General features: G+C 36.0%; 1 protein-coding gene across 4 annotated transcripts in view; it reads right to left on the bottom strand.

The window, feature by feature from the left end:
- Positions 1–25,519, bottom strand: part of LOC117968773 (TBC1 domain family member 22A-like) — a 195,755-nt gene that overhangs the window by 78,528 nt on the left and 91,708 nt on the right. For all 4 annotated transcript variants that reach the window (XM_058986100.1, XM_058986101.1, XM_058986098.1 and 1 more), the window contains one exon: positions 20,434–20,509. In XM_058986100.1, coding sequence (XP_058842083.1) covers positions 20,434–20,509 — 76 coding nt within the window. The remainder of the gene's footprint in view (positions 1–20,433; positions 20,510–25,519) is intronic.

Genomic DNA, 25,519 nt, shown 5'->3' with positions numbered 1-25,519 from the left:
TACTTTCTAATTAAGATAAAGGTAGCTTGGTAATCCATAATTAGAAACTGGGATTTTCTATTTCACTGAAAATAAGTACATACTGTATTCTTCAAAAAGTTGCCAGTATAATTATTGTTCAGGCTCACTAAAATGTGCCAGAATAGCAGATTGAGAGCTTCTGAGCAACATATTTATCAAGATTAGTTGTATAACAGAGAAGTAACATTTGCTATAAACTTTTTTTTATATAATTCATACAAAATCTTGCCATTCAGAATATGAGTTAACTTCACTACATGATGAGGATAACATAGTATAATGGGGCAAAACAAGCTAATGACCTGTCATTTTTATTACCAATATAGTAAAGTAATGTCGTCGGAAAGTAATGTCGTCATAAGAGAGAATACAACCCTGAAGAATTAATGAAGAGATTATTACTTCTACGCCATTCTGCTGAACAGGAAAGGTTGCTATACTGAAGTAGTAAGAAATGTGACATACTAGGCAGTCTATGTTTTAAACTTTCTTCAATAACACTTATAAATGTGAAAACAGTAAGACCATACCTGTTTTCTGTTTTTTTTAACATCACTTGAAAACATTTCAAATGTCTTATTTTAAGCAACTTACAAATCCTGACATTTGCCATTCTGCAACTGTAAAAAGCCAAACTGTCACCCTGTGATATAGAGCTACAGAGGGTATTCAGACTCCATTCTTAGGCTGTAGTCTCTGTAATGCATCCCCCCTTGTCATTCAATTGCATAGGCATTTTATTACACAATCATTTGGGAATACTGTCAGCAATACATAATTTAGCAGAGCTAACTAGTTAATCTTACTAAGATTTTTTTAAGGTCAATGGCTACTGAGCTATTGGAGTATGTATAAACTATAATATCCAATATACCTGTTTAATGCACTGTTCCTACCAGAATGGAGAATAATAATCAAAGAGAGTGCGGTACTAGAATAATGCTTCGTCTACACTTTCTTATTATTTTCAAACAGTAAGCACCTGGAAGCTAAATACAAAGCAGATATATCATTAGATGAATGCTGTCTGTGTAACTGCTGTATAACAGTACTGCCATCTCTCATAGACTTTCTATAAATCCAATAATATATGTCTCTCACTGGCTAAATGCAATCTAACCACCAAAGTATTTACTCATTCACACGTCACAGGAGTTGACTTTGTAATATAGAATAAAGTGCTTGAAAGGCTTTTAGCTCCTTCTGCATGAAGACAACAGTTTATTCGATGCATCAAAAAATTTACATAAATATAGGATAAACGTGCTTTCTCTTCGTGAACTGCCTACTGTGTATTAACACTGCCCTCCATAGCTTTGAATTGTGGGAGATGACAGTTCACTAGTGGCATTCAGCCTTTGCACATTCAGCAGCTGCAGAAGGCAGATAATGCAGATAACATTTCGTATTGTAACGACAACATATTACTTTGCAGCACACACAATGCTCTATGAAAGCAGCTACTGTATGTTCTCAGAGTAATAAGCAATCAAATATGAGGAATAAAATGTCAAGTAAATAAATCATGCATGCATGCATAGATACATACATACATACATGCATGCATGCATAGATACATACATACATACATACTACTTTGGCATGTTTTCAACAGAATTTAACAAAGTGTAAAATAAAACTTCTCCAGGTATGACACTTCTCAGACACAGCCCATCAGTGGCAATAAACACATACATAAATAAATATAATTTCTCAACATTTAGCCTTCCAAGTCTACTATTGCAACCCCCTTGGTTTGAAAACTGCTGCAAAATAAATTAATTAGGATTCCTTCTAAAGATAGAAAAGTTCAAAGAACGGTTCCAAATTAGAAAAGACATTGGTTTGGTGCACTCAGCACTGGGCTTTGTTTTTAAACCCAGATTAGAATGCAGGCACACTGTGCTATCCCCAGTAAGTGAAGAGGAAATCTGATATAAAACCGTATCGACAAATCCAGTATTTAATCCTATACTACAGTGTTTAGACCTGACCAAAAATGTCCCCAGAACACGTCAGAAACTACCAATAAGCAGCATCCAATGTACTGATTAGGCTTAATGTCCATTTGAAATGGTTTAATGTTTTATTTAAAAAAAAAAAAAGCTTTTATTCTGAGCACTTGAATATTCAAGATGCCACTGTGCCTCACTACTCTTTTTAACACATCACAGCAATGATTATAGAGTTTATACCAAATAATCACCAGCGCTAGACTGCTACATGCAAAATATTGTTATTCCCTAAAATACAGCTCAATAGGACCTTTGCATTGAAATAGTGAGTATTATTATATGCCGACACAATAATCACAAATCCCAAGTGGCAAAGGGTTTTACAAGTACAATACAGATCAGTTAATTGGAACTGCAACAGAACAAACCAAGAATGCCAGAATCATGATGACAATCCCATGGAAAGTGATTAAGATATAATAGAAGGCAATACATTGTGATCCTATATGTACTCTATAGCGTTGCAGAATTAACTGGATACAAAAACAAATGGTTTTAAAACTGATCTTCTCAAACTTCAAGTAACATCTTCTACACACTTTAAATAGAAAGAAAATGGGCTATGAGAACAGGCAGTACATAACATGATGAGTATATTAAAAGGTGAGTAGATTATGTAGGTCCATCATCACAAGGCAAATAATTTCTCATACATCACAGATTTGTATATTTCAGCAAGTAGTTTTTAGGGTAGAATGTTGTCAGGTTATTTTAGGTATGGTGTTTTTATTCATCCTACTTACGAAAATGGTAATCATGAGGCTAGCTCACATGTTGCCAACAAAATTATATAGCTTTTCATTTCATTTAATTTGATTTAATTTAAATTCTGTATTAATTCCAGTCTGACACTTTCTCAACCTTTGAAGCAAAGCATACTACAGTAATTATAATATTAGAAGATACAAGTACTACTTGCTAATAAATAAATAAAATTAAATTAAAAATACTCTATTCATTTTAGACATAGCAAATGTCATCATTATGCGTCTAAACCCCCAATGTTTGTGCCGGTCAGTAGTGCTTTTTAACGGTTTAAAATTAACCTGGGAGCAGCACAGGAAAGTAGTTATTATATGGGTAACAGTCCACATTAATCTTTTGAACACTCTGCATTAATTTAATCAATTAATACACTTCAATTTCCATTGCGGAACCTCAACTTCATTTAAATATTTTGAAATATGCATATTCATGACAGAAAACAATGAATCTAACTTGATCACAAGTAGATCGTTGAGAAATTGATCAAGACTTTGCCAACACAGCAACCCATTATGTCAAAAGTTGTGACATTTTAATCATGCATATTTCCAAAAATCATCAAGGATGATTCATTTGAGATCTTTAAAAGAAAATGATGCAACATGGTTTAAACAAATCTGGCAGAGACATGTAACTAAACAAATGACAGATATATTTAGACAGAAATGAATTGCTCATGAGAGGAAAGGTTTCACTTTCCATGTGAAATTCAAGGGAAAATTAGCATTGATGCTTTGATGTAGAGGAATGTTGAATCTGACAACAAAAACAACAAAGCACAAACAGCTAATTGGAACCCAACTTAACATATGTCAGATATGAATATGTATTATATTAGATGCAAAACTTCAAGTCAATAACTTAAAATCACTGGGGCATTTCAAAAGAACAGTCGCATCTGTTGATGTTGATAAAGACTTTTGGTCTACACTTATCTTTATTGTTATTTAAAATTATAGATGAAGTATTGCATCAGTCTGGTCAAACATGTGTCACTAATGTTTTATAAATACAGGATTGACCAGCTTTAATTGCTGCCTTCATTCTTCTGGAAACACTTGACACAAGATTGTGGTAGGATATAGGTGGTACTGCCTTTAGGAGATTCTGTCATTATACATTTTGCTCAAACAGGACATATCAATCAAATGACACACAACTGCAGAACAGTATTGATGGTGTGGAAATCTGACCTTGAGCTCATCCCGCAGAGTTCTGGGCTCATGTCAGGGCTTTTGCCAGCTATGGCAGATAATTAACATTTTCTTTTTGGCACACAGGCAAGTATCAGAAATTACAGACTGCTTTTTTGGCAAACTTCTCGTAATATCTTCTAGTCGGGTATTATTGCAGTTATATGTCAATGAAGATATATGAAATTGTGCATGAGCTGTTTTATTTGTAATTTTGAAGCATTAGTGTTGTATACTTTCTATAAGGGAACAAGTGTTATGTTATCTGCTTTACACAACTTATTTTAAAAATAAGACAGGGTGAGTGACTTCAAGCTGCTATACACTAAATTGACATTGGCTGTCTGCCACCACTATGTTCTGAATTTCTTAAGGCTGTGTTCTGAATTATGGTTAATTGTTTTTCTGTAAAAAAATAAAAATAAAAAAATAAATCTGAAAAATATTTTTTTCCACCCAACGGATGGTATTCTTCATATATGCTTTTTATTAGTAGTAGCAGTAGTAGTCCTATTTAAGACCCAGTGGGCGGTCTACACCAACTGCCCAGCGGCAGACAGTGCAAAAAATTCAGTTTAGCACCCCTAAACAAATAGGGGTACCAACAAGGACTAGGCCTTAACTAATTTAACAAAAAAACGGTTAAAAAAGGACTGTAAATTAAATTTGCAAAAGAAAAGGGGAGGTGGTACAGAGCACGTCCCCTACAGCCCACTGGTCCACAAAAGAGGTCATGTCGCCAGCGGACTCCGCATGGGCATGCTCTAACTTAACCCTTGATCGGACAAGGGCCCTGAACATGGCCCCACAGTCAGAGACCCTCCCCGATCATCTTGCAGTAGTAATCCTATTTAAGGGCCTAGTAGGCCGGACTACACCGACTGCCCAATGGCGGCCGGAGAAAAAATTCAATTTAGCACCCCTAAATTAGGGGTGCCAACAAGAACCAGACCTTAACTAATTAAATGAAAAGACCAGAAAAAAGGACTGTAAATTAAATGTTGAAAACCAAAGGGGAGGTGGTACAGAGCACGCCCCCTACAGCCCACTGGTCCACAAAAGAGGTTATGTCGCCAGCGGACTCCGCGTGGGCGTGCTCTAACTTAACCCTTGATCGGACAAGGGCCCTGAACATGGCCCCACAGTCAGAGACCCTCCCCGATCATCTCACAGTAGTAGTAGTATATCTCTGATAATAATATAGTAGATACTTTTAAAACAGCACTCCCTTAGTTCAATCCAGTTCAGTGTTTGACCTGTAAGGATTTGCAAGTTTACTTAATAGAAAAAGCATTTGCCATAAATTACAAAAATAAATAAAAAAAACCTGTGCACGTACTGTACATGTACTTGCACACAAAACATCATGTCACATACATATTCTTCACATCACCTTATTTTACTATAGAATTATTTCTGATGTGATATGTGCAAAGCTAGCAGTTGTAATTTAAATCATCCACTCCAGCTCCAAAATATCTTAGCATGATGATTCTAAAGCAGCCTGACAGGCAATGTGCAAAAGATTCTGTCAACTTTAAAAAAGCAAGCCTACAGTACATATCGTCATACATGCAGTCACTGGGGAGAAATGTGGTTTAAAGTTCTATAACCTTTTTTGTATTTTAAACAGTGTATTTACAATTCACATACCCCGTGTTCAGTGGGTAGTAATCACAGTAAAGATAAAGGATTACACTGTATAACAGCAAATTATTGATGAAGTTATTACATACATAACAGATGTCAGCATTCAGTTCTTGGCAGGGACAGTTATTTTAAGAATGTAAGTTAATTCAAGTGAAAGATAGTCCCTTGCATAAACAAGTGTTTGTTCAAAGAATTACATTTTCTAGGGCTTTTCCAGTTAGTTTGCCTAAAGGGTTTGATCAGGTAAATGGTGCAGGTTAGTAAATATCAAACTGGGGAAAATCACAAATTAGACAGCTACAGGAAAGGATGCCAAAACATTGCAGAAATTACTGAAAGAGGTTGGAAAAATAATAATAAACACCTGCTATTGGCAACATAATGTAGAGCCACTTATTATCAGTCTTTAAAGCCCCTTTCACACTGGCATGCTCTACCTGGGTCATGGACCCAGTGTCATGCAGGTCGGCTATGCGATTTCACACTGCTTTTTATAAAGCAGGGTTTACCTGGGTGACAAATGCAAGTAAATGCACGCATCAATGCCTTGGGAGCAGCTTGCTACAAGCGATTCAATCCAAGCTTCTCTGGATTTAAACGTAGGCCCAAATGTTGATTAGAGCAAATGTTTCTTCATCTCTGCTGAAATCTGGCTCATGGTGTGTCTCAATCAACGAAAATATGGCTAAACAGAAATGTTCCTTGTGGAAGTGAAACCTTCACACAGGCATGGCTTTGTTATTCCATTGGTTTAGGAACGGCTGCCATGCATTTTGTCCTGCTCAACCCGGTGTTACATGTTGAAAAGCCTTGCCGTGCTGAAAAGCCTATACCTTGTAAAAAAGGAAAAGACTGATTAACTTTTTACAATAAATAACACCAAAATCCAGTAAATGATGCAAAGAGCTTAAAAGCGTGCAACATGTTTAAAATAATTTGTGGCATTAAAAAAAAAAAAAAAAATTGAGACAAGTTTTGTAGCCTATTCTTTACACTTTTTTGTCTCGTTTTCTTTTTTTATTTCTTTGTTGATTGTGATGTGAATACTTCCTATGTTGATAACTTTGACTGTGGACAAACTTGATACAAAAAGACTTAACAATGGTGGTCCTTCCTGATTGGTTGATTCAGCCCTTAGGCTTTTCAGCAAGGCAGGGCTTTTCAGCCCATAACACCGGGTCAAAGCATGTCGACCCACAGGTGGGTCGCTGGGACCCGGGTATGACCCAGGTACGTGGTTTCACACTACGCGGGATTGTGACCCAGGTAGCCAGAACCCGGGTAGGAGTGCCAGTGTGAAAGGGGCTTAAGAGTCGATCAGATCTGGTGTCTATTCTAAGATGACTGAAAATAAAGAAACAGGGAGATGCAGCTTTTATATATTACACAATATTGTGTGACCAGTACAGGCATTTTACAAACAGGAGTTCCTTTTCAGACACAATGACGAAAAAGCCCTACAAATAGTTTTTTTTATTTTTTTTTATTTGTTTTTAAATGATCACAATCGTGGTATTGTAGCACCAAAGCATACATTTTGACTACAAATTCTTATTTAGGGTTTTATTTTCAAAACCTTTTGTTATAGAGTAGTTTGCTTTTAACAAGATATCTACTACCACACTAATTCTTAAATACAATTTTAAACGATGACACAACATAAGAGGTAAAGAAATGAACAATGTGTATGTCAACACATTATCCTGTGTTACCACGCAAAGGGTAACTAAATAGTTTTGATACACTAACTATTCATTGAGTAAGATAATCTTAGGTTTGGCAGCAATCGAATAATTACGGATATGTGCAGCTACATTATGACATTAAAACAACAGACACATTCTACAAGGTTTAAATAGCAGCATGTGAAAACCCTGTGAAGAGCTAAACAAGACAGCAATCACACAGAATAAGATATGACAGCTTCAATGTGATGTCTTTTATTGGGGCAAGAAACTAGGGAAGCTAAACTAAGGTCTTGCAGCATTAAAGTAGTTCATCTCGACTATGTCTATTAGTATCCTGTGCTACAGGCAGAGCACTGAATTAAGCCCATAATGAAGTGGAATTTAGACTGTATTGGGAATCAGCTCTAGCAAAGCCTTTGACAACGAAGACAACCATATACACATGTCAATGCTTGCCAAGTCCAATAACTCAGTGTTGTTTCTCAGGATACTGATCTTTTGTTAGCAGTGAATGTGCAAGTGTGCATGACTTTTTTACAAAGCATAAGTAGACCTTTAAAACATTATTGACAATCAGGTTCTGTGTTGTTGCCACCACTCCAAAATGTGACCTGTTCCGTGATTCAGTTCAGACTACAGACTAAAAAGCTAAATACTAACAGTGTTGGGCATGTTACTGAAAAAGTAACTCGTTACTTCAGAAAAAAAAAAAAAAAAAAATGTAATGTCCTTACATTACTTGTTATATTACTCGTTAAATTTGTTTGTAGCATAACTTTGCGCAAGTCATCAGGAGTGAAAATAATAATAATAAAAAGAAACAAGTTACATAAAGGCTTTTTATAATAGCAAGCATTGGGAAAAATTGACATAATGTCTACAAATTACTTAACGTAATAGATAAACTTGTATTTTGTAGATACATACTTATGCATCAATTATACTGTAGTATTGTTCGTATGCATGCAACCTGAGTTCTTCAAAGCGTACATTCAGTTGAACTATTTTAAACGTTTTGTTTACAAATCTAAATAGTCTTTGTTGTATCGTATCAAAGGGAGCGTAGGTTACTGAAGAAGCTGTTATGTACCTGTCGAGATCTCTATTATGCCTTCATTAAGCTCTGTAATCAAGCCAGTTAATCCTGATCATGCTAATGCACCCAATGAAAGCTGTGTTCAGGATTTCCATGTGCTCAAGGAAAATAGCAGTTACATCTTTTGGGACTGCCGTAAGCCAAGTTATTAGTGTTTCCAGTTTGACAGCGTGTGGTGCTGACTGAAAATACAATAAAAAGCGTTCACATTTATAGCTACAACTGAACTGAAATGTATTTTGGCTTTAAATTAAAGACCACCAATGTAGGTGCATGACAGAGAAAAGGTAATGAGACAAGCTTGTTTATTTTTTTGCAGAAAGTAACTAATATTATTACTCCCATTAAAAAATGAACGAGTTATATGCGCTCGTTATTGACAAAAGTAATATTACAGTAACACGTTACTTAAGTAACGAGTTACCCCAACTCTGAATACTAATTAGATGGCATATGTTAGCTATGTGCCTACTTTTATAATATTAAGCCAATAGGCTAGTGTAGTTCATGTATTTATAGGAAACACCATTTCTTTATTTAAATAGACATATGTAAGTCTACAGAACATTGTAATTTAAATATGAAATGCATCATTTTAGTAATCGAGTCATAAATACAGATCTGTAGTTTATCTTTAAAAAATTACATCCACAAGGGTCGGCGAAGTGAAACACACGCTGTGTTCTGAAGTGTGTGTATTCAGCCGACCGCTTCTTTTCACACTGCAGACCCACCATGCAGCCACCTCAGAGCTACAGCATCGGAGGACAACACAGCTCTGGGCAGCTTACAGGCAAGATCGCAGGCGCCCGGCCAGACTACAGGGGTTGTTGGTGCGTGGTCAGCCGAGGACACCCTGGTCGACATAAGCCCCCCCCCTCCCAGGCGGCGCTCGGCCCCCTGGGAGCTTCCGTCCACTGCATATACAGAATTTCAAAATGTGTACATTTTGGACCATATGCTAGCAACCCAAATACACTCAAAATGCCGCTTACCAAAACAGTAAAATTCAAGTAACTGTCACAAATGTGTATGGTTTCAGTCAATAATAATTACCATGTACCCCATTGTTGGAAAAAAAAAAGGAGACAGTTTACTGCAGGAGACATAATATATGGTTTTGGCTTTGACCTTATCTGGCATTTTACAGCATGTGGAATTGCAAGGGAGAAATTAAGGTCACATTTCTGAAGAATGTGAAACATTTTATGTTATGATTAACCTATTTGGTCCAAAAACCCACGTAATTATATTTATTGCTGAAGTGTTTCATCATTTTAGTTGAGTACTTGACCAGGAGGCGAAGCTGTGAGCAAACCTTTATCCACATCAGAATGGTGAATGACATTGTGGTCACAAAGTCAGTGCACCACACTGTTTTATTTTATTTTTAATATGAATAAAAATGCAATACAAGAACTTTCTCTGGAGCAGATGACAAATATACTGACAAAGCAGTGAACTCGTGCCCTGGCTTTACAGTATTTAGTGCTGTTGTTTTTGTTCTTGTAATTTAGATGTCCTTGACAAAAATATTATTTATGAACATTATTGGAAATCACTTCAAAAAGGAATTACCATATTTTGAGTATTTTAAAAGTTTAAGCTGTTGTAAAAAGTCCCTGATGATGCTACTAAAGTAATATTCAAATACATAATTTTTTTCTCTTTACTGCCCAAGATGGTATCAGTTGTTTTATTCATGATCAGTAGTTTGAAATGGCCACAGATGAAGAACTGGAAGAGCGTGGATATCAATTTAGAAGGAAACTCATCTTTTGAGATGTGTTTTCCTTATATTATGTACATGAGAAGCATAATATTATAGTATAACTCTGTGGAAACCTTAGCATAAGGGAAAAAAATAGGTTCATGGTCTCTGTAGTATTGGGGTGTGAAATGAGTATCTCATAAGAATCAGTTGAACTTCCTGATTTCCCTCTTCTAAAGGAACATGAATGAACTAAAGTAATAATAATAAAAATATGAACTAGATTTCATTTCAAGGCCAGTTTCCTATAGAAGCTATCTATCCCTTCTGTCAAATTCTAGTGTGCTGAAATAAAAAGTGAGCACTGGATTATATTTGTATTACATTTTCAAAGATAAATATAAAGGACTTTTTATAAAAGTACCTTTCTCAGAAAATGTACATGTAATGTATTCATATTTCTTTAGTTACATGTTTATCTTCCAAAATGTGTTATTTATAAAAATAAAAATGTTAAAAAAAAAAAAACACTGCAGTTTTACATCTTTTATGTCTGTTGACAGACCTCTGATATAAATGCATGCACCTTGATGCAATGCATCTGGCACATCTAGGACAACACGGTCTCAGACAAAAAACACACTGGTTATGAGGTCAGACATGAAACACAAACAACATGTATTACCTTACTGTTTACTGTTAGTCAAGAACAAGGAGGAACCTATTACTCGACTCTTTGCTAACTGCATATACTATTTAAAAAAAAAACAATATCTACAAACAATAGAACTGGCAACACAGCCAAGATAATGTATAGTCTAATAATTAATCATGTAAAAGAAAAGGTAGTCCATGCAGAATTGCTGCAATAAAGACATTCAACATTATCGAAGTGCAATAACATTCACACATTTCTCTTTCAATACCACACATGCAGGACCATCTGCAGCACACAGTTCTCTAGAGCCATGAGCTCTAGTGCTTTGCTGTGGGATTTTTGTTACACATATTTTACAAACATACATTTATTGTATTCTAACAACAGGGTTATTTTCTCTATTAGGTTTCATATTAATCAATACTCTTTTCTCTATTCCTGTTTATATGATTATAATGTATATCATTTGAATCCTTTCATTTATAACTTTAAAATGCTCAGTCAGAATTCCATGGTATAACTACAAGAAACTAAACCAAGTATGCAAACATGAGAAATGTTAAAACAAAACATGTTTCAAAACCTTTGGGAAATAAACTCTGTAGAAATCAAGTGTGCCTGGCCCAGTGAGAATCAATTACAGAATGACAGTATTCCAATGGGGTTGAATTGTGCTTGATTTAAACAGTGAAAAACAATCACTTGTCATAACTGCCACTATGCTTTGAATTTACAAATACTGAATTTACAAAAACTACAAAGCTGAATACAATATTGCTATAACCATGCTTCAATTTGGGTATACAGTACAACTACCATTCTGAGATAAAAAAAAAAAAAGTGGCCTGTACTTAATTTTACATTTAAAATGCTCCTCAGAACTGCACAGTGAATATTTTCAAGCAAACTAACTGACAAACAAAAGTGTCATCAGAGAGATGGTTTAGCAAAAAAAAAAAAACATCTTTACAATTTATGTGTCACACAAAGGTTTCTAAAAGCAATCCTTTCTACTCACAGCTCAATTCCCTTGTGGAATAGCTACAAGTCCCGTAGGGAATACTATTTTCAGATCAGAACTAAGGGAATGTCCTACAACTTAAATCACTTATGACAGCATGGTACATTTAACAACATAATAGATTAATAAAGAGAGACAAGATAATTAAAATCTCATTACCAGTCAGATTTGTGAATAGCATAGTGTGTCAAAAGGGTTGAACTATGAAGTTGAGAGGGCCATCCTTATGTTTATCCATAATCCATAAAGCAAACTCTTATTCACTTTACCTTCTTGTGAATTTTTACTGGTAAACGTGAAGGTATTTCATCTGCATTATGCACCATGTGACAACAATGGTGGAAGCTTGTGTTTTGCATCCTTCTTCTTCTCAAGGCTATGGTTTGGGGTTTAACTCTATGGCTCTGTTGAATGCAGGTCAATATGGGTAGGGGTACATTTGGTTATGTGGTTTAGAGTACTTCCATGAAATTAAATGCAAGAGACAAGTAGCCTTTCATTGCACTTCTTTTGCTAATGAAAGCCTAGTTAGCAAACCGTATTGATAAATGTCTGAGTATAAATGATTTTGAGAAAAAAAGAACCATCTTATTGCCATAAAGCTCTGTTCAACGGTGAACATATTTTCTAAGAAAATGACTAATAAGATTATACCGTAATGCAGACAGTGCAATTAAGGTTAAACTTATAGCAGTTGCCATGAAAGAGTAACTTGCACTAATGAGCATATGAATTTTTTGCCAGTGCATTTATAGAGGCCATTTATACTGTAGGTGGAAAGTTATAGATAGATAGATAGATAGATAGATAGATAGATAGATAGATAGATAGATAGATAGATAGATAGATAGATAGAGATACACACACACACACACACAGCGGTCACGCTAGCTTTTCTGCATGCGTTCCTAAAACGCACATGCCCAAAATCTTGCGACCATCCATCAGATACTAAACGATCAGTTGTTAACAAAATGGTGAGTTTTTTCCCCTTCACTTTACAATGCCATGTCCACGTTTGTTTTATTTGAAGTGTTTAAAGTTAAATTTCAGTTTTTGTTTGCATCTTCAGCTACAAAAAGGCACAAGTAAACCTCATGTTATTACTTTATGAAAACGTGTCAATGGCCACTGTTTACTGTGAAGAAACGGCAATGGCAAGGAATGAAAAATATAAATAAAATGCATTGTCAACTTTATGTACTATTTATTTCAGGAATAAACAAAACAACGTTTAACTTGAACTGCTATTTGGCATTGTTTGTTTTGTGGGTAAAGTAAGTCCTACACAACAACTTCTTTACTCCTGGGATATTTTTCTATTTAAACATGTTACATATTGTAGGGTCTTGCTATAAATAAAGGCGCACACATACAGAGGCCACGGCCATGCCCCCTGTCTCTCCTGCTTTCAGAGCAATATAATGGCTTTTATTACTTTTGTAAAACGAACAAACTTCAAATGAATATTTAAATTATCCGAACATGAAAATCCTGTGTTCTTCCCAGCACTAATTTCGGTACATTTTTATGAACGTTTAAAAACTATGCTATATCGTAGTTTAAACAATCTCTGTCTGTGTATAGATATACATATAAACACAGAGACACTTTTTCTTTATGCTATATACAGTAGCCTGTTCGCATGACAACAAGACGGAATTCTAAAAACTGTTTGTTGCCTTCATCTACATGTGTTTTCATATTTTTCTACATTCCAATAACAGCAACAGCATCATCAAGTCTGTGTCTTTTAAGCAAAGAATCTTGGAAATCTGTACATCCGCATTTGCCCAGCAGCTTTTTCACATACACAGTACAGTGCATCTTGCCATCTCAATAAACAAGCCACCGGTACTTCATCTCCCATTCAGAATTATAAGAACAACTGCTTTGGTCACTGCAGTACTCGTACAGTCAGAAGTAGATTGCGGAGATGCAGATTGCTTAGCAAAAAAACCTCCGATTGACAACTGCTTCGCCATATTGCCACAGACACTGGTCTGGTGCCTCCTGGATACCCAGGTCACAATCACACGCAGTTAACCCGGGTCCCAGCAACCCAACTGGATGTGGGTTAACAAGCTTTGACCCAGGTTGAGCGTGACAAAATGCTTGCTGGCCGTTCATGAGCCGCCGCAATAACAAAAAGCCACGCCTGTGTGAAGGTTTCACTTCCGCAAGGAACATTTCTGTTTAGCTATATTTTTGTTGATTGAGACACAGCGTGAGCCACATTGCAGCAGGGATGTAGAAACGTTTGCTCTGATCAACATTTGGGTACATGGTCAGTCCAGAGAAGCTTGGATGTAGTAATAATAATAATAATAATAATAATAATAATAATAATAATAATAATAATAATAATAATAAATATTGTTATATAGCGCCTTTCATAGTGGACCACCATTACAAAGCGCTTTACAGAGGTAGGCTGTGAACTGTGCATGATATGCAGAGTCACTTACAATAGGACATCGATTTAACATCTCATCACAAGGAGGTTAAGTGACTTGCTCAGGGTCACACAGTGAGTCAGTCAGTGGCAGAGGTGGGATTTGAACGGGTGACCTTCTGGTTACAAGCCCTGGACTTTAATCACTGGACCACACTGTGGTTAAATAATCAGTAACAAGCTGCTTCCGAGGCATTGATACGCGTATTGTGCACTTGCATCTGTCAACCAGGTCAACCCTGCTTTATCAAAAGCAGTGTGAAATCGCGTACCCGACCTGCATGACACCGGGTCCTGACCTGGGTAGATTCTGACCTGGGTAGAGCATGCCACTGTGAAAGGGTCTTAAAAGTAAATATCCTTCTTCATACTGCTGCATAAGACAAATATGAAGCTTATTGCTGCCACCTACAGGACTGGAGTGTTCCTTAATCAATGCTGTTTTATTCCAGAACCGTTTTTTTTTTTTAAACAAGCAAGTATTTTAGTCATTTTGCTGCAGTGCAATAGATTACCACGAATATGCATGTATGCATGCATCCCTTTCCCATTCTGTGTCACGTGAACAAGTGGATTTACGCGACCTCTGCTAGAAAGATAGACATTATATATATATATATAGATATATATACACACACACACACACACACCTTTATTTCTGTTCATTAACACAGAATTACAGGCATGGCAGTTCTTAAATTGTAAGGTATTATCATGCTTTATAATGATTGTTCAGAAAATAAAAATAACATTCATGAAAAGATGTTTTTGATAATATGATATGTAATCCTACAGGCAGATATTTATCAACAAGTAGACAAGAGTGAAAAACAAGGAAGGAAACATCACTAATTTATTTAAACATGTTTCAGATCTCCACCCCAATGTCTTTGCCGAAGCTTACTTTTTTCTTTTACTGTAGTTTCGTAAGTTTTATTTTTTTATGTTTTCTGTCAAGACACACAGGCCAAGAGTAAAATAAGTTTATATTTTTTAAACAGCGATAAAATAAGCTCAAAAGCAGCTCATTGACTGTCAATAGAAAATCTTCTCCAAATCTCTCTATATCCCATAACCCTTTGCGTGCAGCGTGACGGAGGTCCCCATAGAGAATAAGTGGAGTTGAGTATCTGTGTACAGAATATATTTGATGTAAGTGTACCGATATAAACCAGCTTAAATATGGACAGCTATATGGCAACAGTATCGGTCTTGTACTGGTGTTGAAAAGTGAGTATCGTATTACTATATGGTATCGTATCAGTATATTCTAAACAGAAACTGATTTAACCAGTATCATTCCGATACAAGTGTGAACAGGGATTTAGATGCCTGTGGTTTTATGATAAGGTTAAGGTCCCCTTATTTTTTGGGAGCAGACTAACCTTCACTGTACCATAGCTACAGGACACACTGTGAGGTCAATCATGTGTGCCATAAAGCATGTTGGGCCACAAACAAAAAAAAAGTGGGTCCACTTCTAAACAGTATCAGAGATGAACTGCAAATAAGTTAACTGTAAACAATTTATAAGCAACATATTTAGCCCTGCCTAAGAATTCAAATCCCTCAAACTCATTTATATGTTTTGCTTGATGTACTGTTAGAATTTGTTGTTTCCTCGTGGGTGTTACTGTCACGTTACAAAGGAGTACTGGGACTTGGCTTGAAAACAAGGTCCTTCAGTCTAACTGGCAGGGGAAAAAAACATATGGCCAACAATAGACGATCATTAAGGAAAAGAATGCTTAGAACGATAGATTCAAAAAATGTAACTCAGTTTATTGAACAGGTACATTTTCAAGTCAGATGAGAATTGTCTTGATTTAAGTCACTAGAAATGTCTTCCCAGACAGTTATTCTTTTTGAACTTCTACTGAGCGTGGTGCTGGAGGAAACAGATGGATGTGTTGTGTTCAGTATGGCTATTAACATATTGCTTGTATAATAGCAGGTTGTGTTTTTTTTCTTCTTGCTTACCATATTGTAATTTCCATTGATTTGAGTACCAGGTTTCCAATTCAGTAGTGAACTGTATAGCACAGGACATTTTTTTATTTCTTTAATTTTTATTATGTTGTTAATTATTTTTTTTTTAATTGGTAATGTATGCTGCAGGGTATTTCGTTTTCTAAAAGCTAGTTCCAGAAGCTGTATCACAGTTCCTTACTCTTTATAGCATAACTGTGGTCTTTCAGCAAGGTTTTGTAACGCTGTTCTCTGTCACTATATTCCAGCTCATAGTGTAATCAAATCAAACTTGACTTCAAATGGAAGTGGTGTGTTCTGGTTAATTCTAACAAAAACACACAGAGGTGTGAATGGCAATGGTCTGATAACTGATTGACAGTGTCACTAACCACCTGCTTCCCCTGGCTCCAAAAATATACCAGAGGTCAACTCACACTGTGTGTTTACACTTACAACTTGCACCTGAAATGGCTCAGAGTCGATCAGATTAGAAGACTGTTAAGCCACCTGTTTACACTTGATCACAGACCTGAGCCTGCTTTGGCACAGTATGTGTGCGTATAGCCCCTGACCTGTAGTGTGTGCCCGATGACGTCACATCAACCACCCCTTGAGTCAAGACATTTCCTCTCCTCAAAACACAGAGGTGGAATTGTTTAAATCAACAACAAGCCTGTCATTTGTGTCACTTGTGTGTTTCTACTTCATGGTGGTCGTTCTGTGCCTATTAAGATTACATTTTGCCATCAGAAAAGGAGAAAAGCATTCTTTCTGTTGTCTTATAACGTTACCGTAGGCTTTTTTATTTTATTAAAAAAATAAATAATTTAATCAAATCTAGTGCACTTTGTCTAGAAACTGTACAGCAGTACACAGAAGTACACATTTCTCCCGTTCACTTGCTAGGTCACTCCATATCTCCAAACATCAGACAGATATTTTGTTTAGCAAATAGATAAGTTTACAGCAGATGAATTTCACAGTATTTTTAAGCACAAATATAATAGCCTACATTTGAACAGTCACTGACAAAGCTGATTACTTATTCTTCCAGAAGTAATGGTCGGATGCAAGAGGGATACAAGGTTATATTTGCACCGGGCCATGTTGTTAACAAGCCTGATGATGTCGTCCAGGCTTTACTGTGAAACTGACTGTAACCAGGGAGGGTGCGAGTGCATTCTACTGGACTGGAGAATAAAAGCACTGGAGTTTAATTATGAAAACGCAAGTGCAAACAAAAAGTAAAAAAGATTTGCCTGTCATCAGACATGTCACGTTAATACAAAATGCATTCATTTACTGTATATTGGTATTGCGTCTGGTCTGGGAAGGGGGACACACGGGTGCGTTAAGAGAAATTCAGCGGGACATTTTTTTTATTTCAGGGGGGCATTGGCGCAATGGCGCGGCCTAGCGTGAACACTGCTGTAGAAGACTTATGGAAAATATTGCACCTTAATCCACTGTTAAGAAAACAATTATAAAGAACTACCCTCCATGTGACTTAATATGGAGGACTGTCATATTCGACAAACTAATTTTAGCAAGTGAATCGTCATTTTTTATTTTAAATTTAATGGATATACAGAACGGGAAACCACCTGTACAATTATTTTGCAGGCTGAAGTAGCTGCAGGGTTAAAAATATGTCAACCCTGCTCCATTAACTATTTGGAGACAACATACAATATGTTCCCCTTGCAGCCAATATTATTCCCATCTGTTAGTTTTCGAAAAATCAGGATATGGCACAAACAAGTGTTATGCTATACATGGAAGTAACTTAAGTGAATAAAACAAGAACATGTGTTATTTAAAAGGAACAACAATGCTGGGGTAGAAACTTAGTGAACATGTTTTTTTTGTTGTTGTTGTTATCCATGCCTGTACATGTAGCACACAATACTATCTATTTTCAGATCAAATAGCCTCTACAGGAACACAACTACAAAGTCAACTTGTATGCTTTAAATTCACTCTAGTGTATTAAAATCTGGTTAAAAGGTTTCTCAGTTACCTGCCAATAGACTTCTATCTATCTCAACAGTAAGGTACAAGCTTTAACTTATTTTACATGGTGACTGAAACACTAACATAATTGCCAGATCTGCTTCAATTAGCTGATAAATGAAGATTTAGCCAGGCATGAAAACAGCCAAATGTTGAACATCTGTAGTCTTTTTTTTTTTCCTAACTATACAAGAAATAAGCCTGTTTCCAAACCACTGGAGCCAAAATATTCTCAACAAGCCTGTGTTGGAAACAAATGGAACACCTTTTACTCTTTCAAACCGTGAGAATGATCATAATACACCAGGTGTTTTTTAATATCTGCTGCTTGGTTTATTTAATTCTTTTCACACCGGCTTACAGAAAGTTTATTTCACTGTAAGCCTATCTGACTGTTTTTTGAGTTTTTGAAGTAGGAGATATATTTTCATATAATAGAATATATAGAAACTGTTTGATAGATCTGGCAGGGTACAGCAAACTAGCCTTTAAAAGAAAACCTTAAAAACCTTAAAAACACTTTCAGCTCTTAGCTGCAGTGCATGCTGTCTTTTTCATTTTCTCCCCCTCTAAACATATATTGTAAATGATAAAGTACCTTTAAAAAAACTATAATTATTATGACTTCCAGGTACAGGTACCACAGTACACTGACTGGTCCAAAAAATATTCAGAATGGCCTGAACAGTGGGTAGGACCACAGCTCCTGCTGTGTTACTTAAATAGACATTGGTGTGTTTTGTCAAGGTTTCTGTGATATGGTCTCTAGAATGTTGTTGGCTTGTCACAACACATTGCACACACCTGCAGATTTTGATACTTCATGACCCACTTGACTGAAGTTGTGCTTTTAGGTGGTGGTTTTTTGCAAATGTTGCCTTCAAGAAACCCTGAGAAGACCGTCTTTAGGAACACATTGGTCAATGCAGCCACAAACTTGCTGTACGGGCATCCACTATCATTTCCCTTATTGAGATCCCTCTGTTTTCCCATGATTGTTGTTGATCAACACTCAAGCTGCTTATATAGATCAAGTGAATCACATGGCACATATAACCATATATAATCACATGTGACCATATAAAATTGCATGGGATTTTACAATTTTACTAACAATCCTTTATTTGTTTGGTAAAACTATACAAATACTGTATATACATAAAATGCCTGCTATCCAGGCTACTGTTCTTTTTGTGTAGTACTTCATATGTGCTACTTGCTTTGTTCTGTTACTTTTAGGTGTCAGCAGGACAAAGGCAGACTTACTCATTGACCCAACAGAGGAGAACTACAGCATTATTAGAGAGTCTTACTTCAGAGAAAGCTGGAATGCTGAAGAGTAGGTTCAGGATACAGGGACAGAAAGTGATTCCCCACTGCATACACCTGCAGTGTTCTTAAAGGAAAGCTGCTACTATTTTTCTATTTATTTATTTTCTAATTAAATACAGTTAGCTACAGAAGTTCTTTGCAGAATTTGCTTGTTGGAATTAATTATGCTCAAAACCAAGTCGTGTTGTTTAGTTAACAATCTTTGTATTAAATTTAGCACACTATTAGGAGAATATGTTTAGAACGGGCAATATTATCTACTGAATTTAATTTAATTAAAGCATGCTACAACAGTCAGTATTTCAAAAATATAAAAGCTTAATCTAAAATTACTCCAATGTACTTACAGTATGAAAGTTATAATCCTAACTGGCAATTAATTAATTAAATACAAAACTTATACAAGTATTTTTAAATCACTACATGATGCATAAAAGCTGGACAAAACAGCAGCCATAAACAACCACTGCGACTTCCTGTGGAATTAAAACAATCATTGAGTTTAATGCAAACTGAATGCTGGCTGCCTTTTGTGCGTGGCCATTACTCTGCAGCAAAGAAATTGCCATTGAATTCTGATTATATTGCCTTAATAAAAAGTAATGAAAGTGGCTCATGCTCTAGTAGCTTCCTTTTAAACGATACACAGCAGTGAACTTGCAAAGGCCACAATGCTGCAGAGCTGATTGAGGATGACACATCATCTGAGAAAGGCTGCACTAGACTGTCATGGTGGATGGTTGTGCCGATATTGGCTAGATTACTTGCAAAGGTTTTTGCTAAACACTCTCGACACAGAGTTCTTCAGCTCCACTTAGAGTAAGAATTGACTTTTAAGACTCACCATCGATCCGACTAACAAGTTCTTCCAAAGCTTTCACTTTCCTCTGAATTCCAGGCTGGGCGAAGGTGTAGTTGTCCTTGGAAAAGTAAATAGAGACACAGAATTTGAAACATGCATAACTTTTATACATTTTAATTTATTTACTACTTAGGTCAAACATAAATGCATTTCCCCCTTGAAACAATTTCAATTACATTTCTGAAAAACAAATTCTAACTTTTTAAAAAAAATGTTATGGGTTCCTCACTCAGCACCATGGTGTTAACCCCCTTCCTTCACAGCCAAGTGTATCAATAGATGTCACCCCACAGCCAAGCATTTTATGGCCGGTTTTACCACACTGTCTTTAAAGTGTTATAACAAATGCAGTGCTCACCCGTTATAACGCGCCTTGTTATAGTGCAGAATCGGTTATAACACGGTAGGGTCTTGGCTCCCATTTGCTCCATAATGCCATTACAGTAGTCCTTTTATACTCGTTATAAGGCAGAACACAAATAGCACAGTCTTGTAACTACAGAGAAAGCTCCCCACTATAGCGATATAAAGAGTGAGCATTGTATATAATTGTATATAATTATTGTATATAATTTGTTTTGTAAGATCACAAAATATACAAAAAATATTAATAGGTTGCATAACATTGTATACAACTGCCAAAAGTTTGTACATCAAAACTATAAAAATGGTTTTTGCATATTTCCAAATAACAATGTCAAAGCTCTGCCTATATTTTAACCTGTTCATGTTTTTTTTATACACTGCTGGTCCTGTAGAATACAGTATCTGGAGTTTGTTGGTTATACATCTGCCCAGGAATCTGAATTCATTAACTCCTGTAGCACTTTCTCATCAGTTTGCAAATGCCATGGCGGTTATTACAATACAAACCTAAAATAATAAATGAATGCATCAATAAATAAAACATAGCATCACCCCTGATTTTCTAAAACGCAAATGCAGTGAAACAATGCATTTCTAGATGTATAAAAGAAACAAAACAGAAATATACATATTTATAAAATACATCATCCCCTAGTTTGTGTGTATAGAATTATATAGTAAACTACAGTATTTTTACATCAATGCCAGGCAACTATTCATTAAACTCTCTGCTGGTCATGATGCATCATATGAAGAAAAAAATATTATTCAATCAATATCTCAACCAAGACAAAGGTCACTTAAATTAAAACACCTAAGCAGATCATAGATCTACATAATATTAAATACCATCACATTTACATCCAACAACAGTCACTAGTACCCCACTATCCATCTTACAAGATGAAGATATGTTTATACAATTTCCATTTGTACCAACAAATTGGAATAAATCAAGCACAACATTTTATTAAAAAACACAGTGGTGTACTGCACAATGCACAACATGTTTAAAGAGTAATCGTTTATATTTTTGTTCTTATTTATTTATATTACCCTCCATTGAGTGATCTAGCCTACATTACTATTTTCCTAAAACTTTTCTCAGCGGAAAGGTACCTGATGAATCATAACAGGTGCAACATAAATCTAAGTTTTAAAATGTTTAAAGAAAATGAGAAAAATACTTTTCTAATAGCGAATAGTCCCCTCTCAATGAACGATTTACTGTGTGTTAGCAGACCTTGATTTTGGATCGTGTCCGCGTCTTCGGCTCGGGGAGCATAACTCCTGTTGCTGTCTACTACCATCATCGATGGGCACTATTGTTTAAATATACGTTTTATCACAATGGCAAAAGCTGTTATCTAGAATGTAAGTGTGACATACCTACACAAGGTATGTCACACTTAATTTCCCAGATTCTTACAATTATGAAAACAAAGTATGTCCCTTCCAAGTTTCAGCATGATTGGAACCAGCTGTAGATAAATCTGAAGATAAATGCAAAAATACACCTCCACTATATACACCACTGTACAACTCCAGGGATCATGCCACATAATCCGAATTTCATCATCCACTGACATTGTATCCAATAACAATAAAACAAAACATAGATAGTTATCTGATATAATAGACTTAAAAAATCCTAATCTCTGTTCAGTACTTCACATGCTTACCACATCTCCTACCACAGAAGGTCACAGTAGTGCCCATGATGGTAATAACTGCATTTTGCTGGTTACGTGTAGAAAAGAAATGCATAACACGTTATATACTTATCTTAAAACAAATCTGAAGGCCATAGTGAAAGGTCTACATGATAATTAATTTGTGACAGACCCCTTCCCCCCCACACCTTCACACTCATGTATTTTGTTGGTTTATCTTTCTGCAACAACCTTTTTCCAAAGCACTTAGTTGTTTTTTGTACTTTAAAACAGCCTGATAGCTTGCACTCCTACAGGGAAGCTAAAATGGGAAAACCTGAAAAGGCAGGCATCTTATGCAGCCAACAGATTGAGAAAATCAGTGGGCTGAAACGGAAAAGTACACCTGTCAATAACGGCAAAAATACCAGCAGTCAGTCAGAAAAAAAAACTGTTCTTCCCATCATGCTGTGACAGCGAAAGGTTTCCTCAAAGGAATCTCTGATTAAAATTAATTGGCAGGAGCAAGATAACAGAGGTAGCCTAATAAACAGGGAATATTAGATAACATGCCTAGTACCAGGCTGATGCCACTTTCTATTTCCTGAGAATTTCACAGAAATGATTTACTCCGTCTATGCTTTTTATAAATATTGTTGTGGATCGTTCTAAAGGATGTCAAATATGTTCTACATAACCTTTCCTTGTTTTACAGAACATGTGGATTGTTTTAAGTTGTGTGCCTCTAGGGTCAGTACAGAGTACAGTGCTAGTTTATGTACATTATGTTAAAATGGATATATTTAATCTTGGCATTCTTTTAATGGTATTACCAAATACCATACATCTAAAAAAAGCTGTGGGGACTGTGGGGGTAACATTTAGACTATTCCCCTTGTCATTTTAGACATTTGAAGCACTGCATATAAGTTTTGAAAACAAATATTGAACACATTTTTGATGGTTGAACAAGAAAAGTAATTTTTTTGATTATGAATATGACAAAAGTATAAAGTGCTTTAAACCATGACTGTGATTAATAGGAGGTGTTTATTTTAATAATCTTTACAGCAGCATATCTAAATACTGCCAAACTTTAACTATAAGTTAAATCTGCTGGTGTCTATTTACCCCTGTAATAAAACACTTTAGCTTTATTAAGACCTGCCACTGTTTAGATCATTAAAAAGGACCCCCTGAAATGTACTGTATTCAGTCATGCTGTACTATCGATTAAGATTCCCATCCTTAACCAAGAAGTGGGAATAACAATAATCAAATATGTAGGCCTATATGATGTATCACTATGCCAGAGGTCCTATTAGTATTCTTTGAAAGATGTGTAGGAAATAGACCAAGCGAATGAACACAGTTCAGTGCTTCATACACACTGGAATAGTTTTCCAAGTGTAACCTGTCATTGACATACACAATATTCAAGGACAGTGCCAACTCATGTCACAGAGCTTCAGATCACCTGGGAGTCAGCACTACTAAAGTATAGAAGACAAAGCTCACTTAATCCAAACAATATAGTAGATGGATGAATACCACTGCCAGTGAATTGTTTTAAAATGCACAGTACATTTTCACCCTGGCATTTATGTCAATAAACCATTTCATATTAGAGAAAGGGCCCGTTTGCCAAATCTAATTGTTGAACTACTTTTGTGTTATTCAATTTAATTTTATTTCTGCAAAAACACAAGTAAATCTATATAAAATCTTCACCGAGATCAAAGACAAATTATGAAATATAACTGCAGGTTTACAGTAGTAATAAAGAAAACAACTTTACAGGCTAATAGAAGATGTGTAATAACTGCTTAAATAATGATTGTATTCTGCATTAAAGAATAACAACTTATAATTCAACACGAAAAAGAACAAAATGGACATTTATTTTTTTTTCAATCTAGCACTATATGAACAATATGCAATTTCCTTGTCTGGCTGTTTCAACAGAGGGAAATGTGTTTCTATTATCATGACCTTGGTACAAGCTAATTATGTTTGGTACGCAAGGGAAAGAGCATTTCCCCCCTAATGATTTATAAACAATTTTAACAGCACTGAACTCTATTATGACCTTAATTAGTTTGTGATCCTTCAGCAAACCACCCAGCCTCTGGAGCCTCTAACTGCATAATGTAAAAGGATGCAGGAGCATTACTGTTAATCTTTCCGAGGCATTTTTAAGCTCTAGTTTCACATACACAGGAAGCCTGATAATTCTAGCAGTGCTGTATGCAGATACCCAGTCCTCCATTTCTCAACTGAAAACATATATGTTCCTGTTTATTTGGAATCCACAGGAGAAACCTCTAATGTCATTCCATCAAGAAGTGCTAGCATCACATTTACAGGACAATTAAGAATCTTGCAGGGGTTCTGATGAATATGATGCACAATACTTATCAGACATTTACCCTGAAGTAAATCAAAACAGTTATTGGAAAGTAATCAAAGGCAACACTGACATTAAAAATGGCCACTATTTACATGGAAAGCAACAGTGCATGTAGTTGTAGCAGTACGAGTGTAGTTGCAAGCGCATTTCCTTACATATGATCAGTACAATGATGTTAGACTGTAGTGTCAGGGACCTTTGACTCAACGTGAGCGGCCCTTGTTTTCATGTATTTGTATGTATTGCATCATTCAGGTTTCTGATTTTTCACTATATATCACCCGCGAGACTGCGACCCCAATGGAAATAGCCTAGCGACACGAAAGGGGGGTCCAGACCCATAGGCTATATCATGTCATATGTTATAATGTCTGTTTTAGTAAGTGAACTAGGTATCAAGAACAAATGCCAATGCTCAGTAGATGCTCTTCAGTCAAGTGGAGCTGGGCGTAACACAGCCTGAAGAGGCACTGTATAAATTTGGTCTTGGAGAAACTGTAAAAGAAAGAGCTTCTTGGTACCAAAACCTCCAGGATCGGGGTTGAGAAGGCTGTTGGCCTTGGAAGTTGCCAGCTAGCTCTGAAGGAGAAGCAGTCACTGCAAAGTGGGGTGTGCATAGCAGCTGGGGGGACAGTGGGAG

Source organism: Acipenser ruthenus, chromosome 14, assembly GCF_902713425.1.
Source record: "Acipenser ruthenus chromosome 14, fAciRut3.2 maternal haplotype, whole genome shotgun sequence".
NCBI lineage: Eukaryota > Metazoa > Chordata > Actinopteri > Acipenseriformes > Acipenseridae > Acipenser > Acipenser ruthenus.
This window is presented reverse-complemented; position numbering and strand designations above follow the sequence as displayed.